This window comes from Myotis davidii, unplaced genomic scaffold (genome assembly GCF_000327345.1).
Source record: "Myotis davidii unplaced genomic scaffold, ASM32734v1 scaffold332, whole genome shotgun sequence".
NCBI lineage: Eukaryota > Metazoa > Chordata > Mammalia > Chiroptera > Vespertilionidae > Myotis > Myotis davidii.
Window position 1 is genome coordinate 4542320 of NW_006285779.1, and position 7758 is coordinate 4550077.

Sequence of the window (7758 nt, forward strand, 5' to 3'; positions counted from 1 at the left end):
AAACTTGCGCGGCAAGACTTGGCGGAGGGAGGGCAGGGGAAGCCCTGAGTCCCGGTGCGCATGCGCAGGCACGCCCCAACCGGAAGCGGCGCGGGGCCCAGCATGGCGGCGGCGGCGGCGGCGGCGCCCGAAGGTGTCTCTGCGAGCCAAAGAGAGGAGCCGGTTAGAGGTCCGCCGAGTGGAGGGGGATGAAGTGTCCGGAGGGAGGCCTGGGAATGTGGGCTGGGCCCGGATGCCGGGGTCACCTGGCAGGAGCGGGCGGGTCGGAGGGGCGGACCCGTGTGTGCAAGCGTGTCCTGTGCCCGGTCGGAGCGAGTGAGATGTTTGGCGGCGGAGGCGGTGGGCGCTGAAGCCGTGCGAGGGAGCAGAGTTGAAGTGTCAGGGCGGCCCGGACGGAGCGAGGGGCCTGAAAGTACGGCTCCTGGGGAATTTAGCCGACTCGATTGAATGAGGGCCGGTGGAGGGACGCGGGAGCGGATGCCGGGGCTGGGTGGGGACCGGCCGTTCTCCTTTGATCCAGACGATGCCGCGGTGGAGACGGCGGAGGAGGCCAAGGAGCCCGCGGAGGCTGACATCACTGAGCTCTGCCGGGACATGTTCTCCAAGATGGCAACTTACCTGACTGGGGAACTGACGGGTGAGGCGGGGCACTCCTCGCCGGAGTTGCGGTTCATCGTGGGGGGACCTGGGAGGGGCTTCCGCAGCCTCGGTCTGCGCCCCCCTCACCTGCCCAGAAACATGCCTGTTGGAAGTTTGGCGCCGTCATGAATGGGAAGGAAAGAGGTTCATTACTTCCCTGGAGAAATTTACGAGCTGCCTTCAAAAACACATAAGCCCGGCTGGTGTGGCTCAATGGATAGAGCGATGGCCTCTGGACTGAAGGGTCCCAGGTTCGGTTCCCGGTCAGGGGGTCAGGGCACGTGCCCAGGTTGCAGGCTCGATCCCCAGTAGGGGGCGTGCAGGAGGCCGCCGGTCCATGATTCTCTCTCATCATGGATGTGTCTATCTTTCTCCCTCTCCCTTCCTCTTTGAAGTCAATAAAAAAATATATATATTTAAAAACCACACACAAGAATACTTAATACAGCTGTACAGGCCTCCGTATTGCAGACTAACGCTGAGAAAACAAAAAAGAATCAAGAAGTGCCTCCTTGGCGGGAGGGCATTTTGAGCAGGTTGTGAAGGGAATGATTGGCCCAAAAGGAGGGAAACAACCAGCGTGTGTGTGTGTGTGTGTGTGTGTGTATGTGTGTGTGTGTGTGAGAATGTGGTCTATTTTAATTTTTTTCATCTATCGTTCAATTTTCCAAGTGAGTAATGTGTTTGGCCAAAACAGTTGTATTTATTGAGGCAGAGAGAAAAGGGGATTGGGGAGTGGCCTGCAGATTTAGGGACTTGTTAGGTTGGTCAGAGGATTTGGTGACACCCCTTGGGTGATTACGGTTTTGGTTCCTGGTGTATTTCCAGATGAACACATGATCTGTGTGCTGAGGAGGTGAAGTCTGGCCCAGTGTGACGGAGTGACTATAAAAGGAATGGAAAGGAAGGCATGGGTGCAAGAACATTATAGAAGTGGGATTTGTAGAACTTGTTAAGGTGGGTGTTGAGGGATTGGGAGCAGCCTAAGATGGATGTACTAGTATTTGAGCTATTAAGCCTGGGTGGTACCATTAACCAAAATAGGGAAGTTGGAAAGAGGAACTATGCTTAATGTGAAAATAATATTTTCAGCTTAGGCTTGGCTGATTTTAGATATTACCAGGACACTCAGTTGACTACTATTAAGACACTCAGGTGACTTGAACACATGAGTCCAGATCTCAAAGAGTGGTCAGAGCAGGAGAAACAGATTTTACTATGGGAGGGCACCTGCATAGTGCTGAGAGCTGAGGCTGTGCAGGATGAGATTGGCAAGGAAGAGCTTAGAGGTAGATCAGAGCACCTTGACTAAAATCTCAGGGAATGCCAGCGTAGGGCAGTTAATTTGCTTTTAATAACAGTATTTTAAGTACCTAATTTTCAGATGATTGATTTAATTTTTTTAAATTTAAAATATATCTTTATTGATTTCAGAGAGGAAGGGAGAGGGAGAGAGAGAGAGAAGCATGATGAGAGAGGGAATCATTGATTGGCCGCCCCCTGCAAGCCCCCTGCTGCAACCCTGGCATGTGCCCTTGGCCAGAATCAAACCTGGGACCCTTCAGTCAGCAGGCTGACGCTCTATCCACTGAGCCAAACCGGCTAGGGCTGATTGATTAATTTTAAGCAGATTGTAATTTCCCCCGATTGTCATTTTTACTTGCATAAATACTTATTTGAGTTTGAAAGGAAATACCATGGGAATGTGCCACCCGTGTAAACGTCAGTTACGTGTCACAGTTAAGAAAAGTTGAGAACTGACCGTTAATGAGGTTGGTTTAAAAAGGATCTGGCATAGAAACCAGAACAGTTAGAAGGAGATTTGAAAATCATTGTAATACAGTATACAATTCTATAGCAGCCAAGGGAGAATTTCCTGAGGAGAGGGAGATCATAGTGTCAGACACTATAGAGAGGTTCAGGAGAATTAGAACTATGGATTTCATGGTTAGGAGACTTTGGGGCATGTAATTTCTCAGGATGGTAGGGGCAGAGGCCAGACTGCAGGGGTTCACATGAGTGAATGGTGAGGACGAGGAAGCAGTGAGTGTAAACTATTCTTTCAGAAGAGTTAGCAGTGAAGCTCCTTTGCTTTCTTGAGCAAATGAGCACTTTTGGGCTGGAGGAAACCTGGATATATTTCTAATAGAGAGGAAGATCCAGGATGGAAAGAGTTTGGAAATGTAAGAGAAAGGAGATGATTGAAGAGAGGCCCTGAAGAGAGAGAAGAGTTGGGGATCAAGAACACAGCAGGTGGAGTTGTCTTGGCAGGAATGAAGCACTTGTACTTCTTGGGAAGATATTAAGGTACAGAGACATTTCTAAGTGAGGCAAAAAGGCTGAGGCAGCTTGAGAAAATTGGAGTAGAAGCCATGTGCTTTGAGTAGGGATGGGGCAAAGAATTGAGAATATGAGAAGCAGGCAAATGGTTTGGAAAAGTCAGTGCATAAAATGCAGTGTAGAATCATCACATAGTAATAAGTGAGTTACTAACAAGTGGTAAGGTCCTAGTTGACTGTATATATAAATAATATTTATGGTGTAGTTCCCCAGTTTACATGTTTTCACACTGTAGAAATACCAAGTCTATTTCACTTCCCTTTTCTTAGGACATACGTTTATCATATCCCTTTCTAACCCAGATCCTGAAGTTTATGGATCTTATTTGGTTTAAATAATTTGCTGATTGTTGCCTGAGTTTCTACTTAGACATTTAGAGTACACAGGTGAGTATAAATGTCATACATCAAAAGTGGCTTGCTCCTTTGACATTCCCTAGATCCTGCCGTGAACTACCATTTGGCCTCTAATTCCACATTCCAATTATCCAAGACAGATATTAAAGGCATTGTATCTTCTGTTTGTTTTAAAGCCACCAGCGAAGACTATAAGCTCCTGGAAAATATGAATAAATTAACCAGCCTGAAGTATCTTGAAATGAAAGATATTGCTATAAACATTAGTAGAAACTTAAAGGACTTAAACCAGAAGTGTAAGTAATAATTTTTATAATTACACGTTTGTAATAAATGTTCTGTTATGCTTGGGGCCATGGAGAAGGAGATGGAACATGGCCTCTGTACTCAGGGAGCTCATTTTCTAAGTGAATTACAAAGTTAAGGTGCATTTCTTCCATTCTGAGGAGCAGCATGTTTTGGTGGTGTGGTTATTTCTGCTTCTGAATCTTGATTTGATCAGTTTATACCTGAAAAGTGATGGGGAAAAGAAAGGGTGGCCAGATTCTGATTTAACAATGAAATCCATAAAGGATTACTCTTATGAACAGAAAACCAGAACGTCTATAAATGGAAAATGCTCATTTAGACTGGTAGACTATATTTTTTCCATTAGCTTATATTTGTGTTCCCTGTTTCTTTCCTGGTCTGGGAGTACCCAAGATATGGAATCTGTAATGGAAAGATTGCTTGTAGAATAAGGAATTTAAGAGACAAAGTTAATGGATGAGAGAGACTTGTTTTGTCTAGGTCAGTCATGCCTGATCAGCTAGCTACTGTCTTCTAAAGTGTTTGTCATCCCACCCTGTGTGTCTTAGGCAGAGCTGGAGAGACACCAACACTCTTACATTTTCACTCTTTTCTATTCCACTTGTTGAAGCCATAGAAACATGTGGCCTGTCTTTCTTTTCAAAGATGCTGAACTACAGCCTTATCTGGATCAAATCAATGTAATTGAGGAGCAAGTAGCAGCTCTTGAACAGGCAGCCTACAAATTGGATGCATATTCCAAAAAACTGGGTAACCATTTTTATTTCTGTTTTGCTTAATAAGAGTACCTGCCGTTATGACCTTAGCTAATATGATAGTTAATATTGATGAGGTGCTTACAATGATCTTTTTTTCTTTTTAATGCTCACCCAAGGATATGTTGAGAGGGAGGGAGGAAGAGGGAGAGGGAGAGGGAGAGGGAGAGGGAGAGGGAGGAAGGGAGGGAAGGAGGGAGGGGGGAAAGAGAGCGAGAGAGAGAGAGAGAGAGAGAGAGAGAGAAACATTGATATGAGAGAGAACATTGATCAGTTACCTCCCATAGGTGCCCTGACTGAGGATTGAATCTGCAACTGACATATGTGCTCTGACCTGGAATCAAACCTGTCACCTTTTGGTGCACAGGACAACTCTCCAACTAACTGAGCCATCTGGGCAGGGCTACAATGATTTATTTTAATCTTCACAAAAACCTAGTGAGATTAATTTCTTAGTAGTACTAGTAATTAACATTTTCTGGGTATTTGATATATCAGGCACTGTTCTTAGTGCCTTACATATATTATGTATTTTATCCTCTCAATAACCTATGAGATAAGTACATGATTTTTATCCTTATTTTATCGAGGAGGAAACTGGTTGAAGAGGATAAATAGCTTATAAGGATACAAAGCTAGTATGTGGAAGAGCTGTATTCCAAACCAGGTCTGATTGATTACAAAACTCAAGCTCTTAATTGTGGTTCAGCTGGCTAGAGCTAGAGCATCTTTAATAATGTAGATACATATGTCTTAATAAACAGGATAGTTATGCAAGGGTTTTCTTCAATAATTACTTTTTCTTTAAGGAGGAAACAGTACTTTTAGTGTTGATGGCTTACTAACTGTTTCTGGCTCTTATAACCATGACTAAAAATAACAAAGTTGTTTTTATCCTAGATATAATTTACAGGTTATTTTATTTTTATCAGAAACAATTGTTGACTACTTCGAGAGAGTAGTTTGTAGCAGACTGAGATTTGATGTGGGTGGTGATTCACAGTTTCATTGTCTAAAATTAAATTTTCTGAATGGTGACCTTGAACCTCACTATATAGGCGGCATTGTACTAAGGTGCTTTTAAAGTTTTAAAGACAAAGGGAATCCACTCCATTAAAAAGCCTATTTGATGGTCTTTTAGATCTTTGTATCTTTCAAAATTGCTTTCTGGGGATAAGACAATAAAAGGTAAAACATACATTTATATTTCCTGAGAGTTCCAGTCTGGCTTCCAGAGGGTGCCTGGCACAGTGCCTGGAGAGGCAATTTCCTACGCTCCTAGTGGCTCAAGTGCCCATAGATCTGCTTACTCCCTGTGGAGCCATCTGAGCAGGTGCTGTTGACAGGGTTAGAACCTAGTGAACTTGTGTCGGGTTCTTTATTCTATGTGTGTGTTTGACTTCTTCCCTTAAGCTGTGCCTATCAATAAAACTTAGATAGATATTCAAATATCTGTCCTTAGCTAATATGGTAGTTAACATTTATGGTGTGCCTACAATTTGGACAGCTGATGAGATTGGGGCTAGTAAATTTTTTAAAAATGTAATAAACATTTTTGAACTTGCTAGGAAATACTAATGAAGAAGTATCTTTGTAAGAGCCAGTTTTAAATATAACTCTCACCCTCGCAGAAGCCAAGTACAAGAAGCTGGAGAAGCGATGAAACTTATTCCTGTGGAACAAAGTCTTTTTTTAATGTGGAAGAATGAGACCTGAATCCTGAGGCTGATGAATTGTCACAACTCCTCAGAAGGAAACCATGCTGGCCGTCCCAGAAACATCCTGCCATTGGAGTAAACTGGAGAACTGTGGCTACTCCTGAATTTCTCTTGGGGCAGTATCCCTCAGAAACGCACACTTACTACCCCCTACCTTTTACTTGAATGTTTAATTATCCATTTAGGACACCAAGTCTCTCAAAGTTCAGGATAAACGTGGGCTTTTCAGTCGAATCAAATGAGAGGGCTTATTTTCTAAGTGGCTGGATTTTGAGTTACTGTGTAAATGGTTGTTTTTTGTGTTTATTTTTAATTGAGCTAATGTATTGCTAACAAGAATCTAAATTTAAAAGGGAAAATAAAACAAACTTCTTCACAGTTTCTCATCTTGTGTCAGTAATTTACTTTTCTGTAAAAGTAAATAATAATAAATAAAAAAATCTTAAAATAATTTCAGGCTGAGTCTTTTAGACTGAGCAGAAACAGTGAAAGGAATGTTGTGATAGTTTGTGTATATGATGGGCCCTCCTGTCTCTTCTTTGTGTGAATCAGATGTCTCAGGATGGATGACATCTTGACATGTATTCCCCTTTGGAAATGTGATAAAGACAAAGACAGAATGTGTATGTGTATGTATGTATGAGGTGGGGGTGGGGCTGCCACTCATAAAAAAAAGCATTTTATAAAATATGTTCCTACTTTTGTTTGCAGGATGAGGGGGGCTCCTGGGGACCTGATCATCTTCCTCCCAGACCAAGGACATCAGTAGGTGGATAATACTGACTGACTGGTGTAGTTTAGAAGACAGGCCATCTTATCCATAGTTGGGTGTTAGCTAGGAAGGTGGGTGAGGGCCTCAATTCCATCTCCAAAACAGTTCTCAACTTTGTTTCCATCATTTCCCACTATCTGTGTTCCAGACCACCACTTTACACTCTGCTCCTCTGCACTGTTTCTTTTATTCTGCTCTAATCTTAATTATTCCCTGTCTTCTAACTTCAGGCTGAGGTTACTCTTTTTCTAGTTCCTTGAGGTGTAATGTTAGGTTGTTTATTTGAGATAGTGTCTCTTAATAACGACATTTATAGCTATAAACTTTCCTCTTAGAACTGCTTTTGCTACATCCATAAGTTTTGGTATGTTGTGTTTCCATTTTCATTTGTCTCAAGATATTCTTTTATATTCCTTTTGATTTCTTTTTTTGGTCCATTGGTTGTTTAGGAGTGTGTTGCTTAATTTCCACATATTCATCAATTTTCTAATTTTCCTCCTGTTAATGAATTCTAGTTTAACACCTTTGTGGTTAGAAAGATACTTGATATAATTTCTGTCTTCTTGAATTTGTTGAAACTTGTTTTGTGCCCTAACCTATTCTGGAGAATGTTCCAAGTGCACTTGGGAAGAATGTGTATTCTAAAGCTAAACTTGGCATGCATTCAAGCCTCCTGTTTTTCTGTGTTTTTTCCTTTTTTTAAATTTCACATTTTGTTACACCTACATTGTGTTTATCTTGATCCACCTTCATTCCCATAGATGAGTTTTCTTTTCATAAACTTCAAACTTGGCATGCCTACAGGCTCCTGTTTTTTTCCTTTTTTAAAATTTCATATTTTGTTACACCTACATTGTGTTTATCTTGAT

At 42.3% G+C, this 7758-nt stretch overlaps 1 protein-coding gene across 2 annotated transcripts; it reads left to right on the forward strand.

The window, feature by feature from the left end:
* The first annotated feature begins 45 nt into the window (after positions 1–45).
* On the forward strand, positions 46–6498 carry BLOC1S2 (biogenesis of lysosomal organelles complex 1 subunit 2). Of its 2 annotated transcripts, XM_006756557.2 has the most exons (5): positions 46–169; positions 521–637; positions 3512–3631; positions 4290–4394; positions 6031–6498. In XM_006756557.2, exons 1-5 carry the CDS (start codon positions 61–63, stop codon positions 6060–6062), a joined length of 483 nt encoding a protein of 160 aa, XP_006756620.1. In that variant the 5' UTR covers positions 46–60; the 3' UTR covers positions 6063–6498. The 2 variants fall into 2 exon arrangements, with proteins under 2 accessions (XP_006756620.1, XP_015414842.1); XM_015559356.1 differs by lacking the exon at positions 6031–6498 and having other exon boundaries at positions 58–169; positions 4255–4338.
* Positions 6499–7758: the final 1260 nt, after the last annotated feature.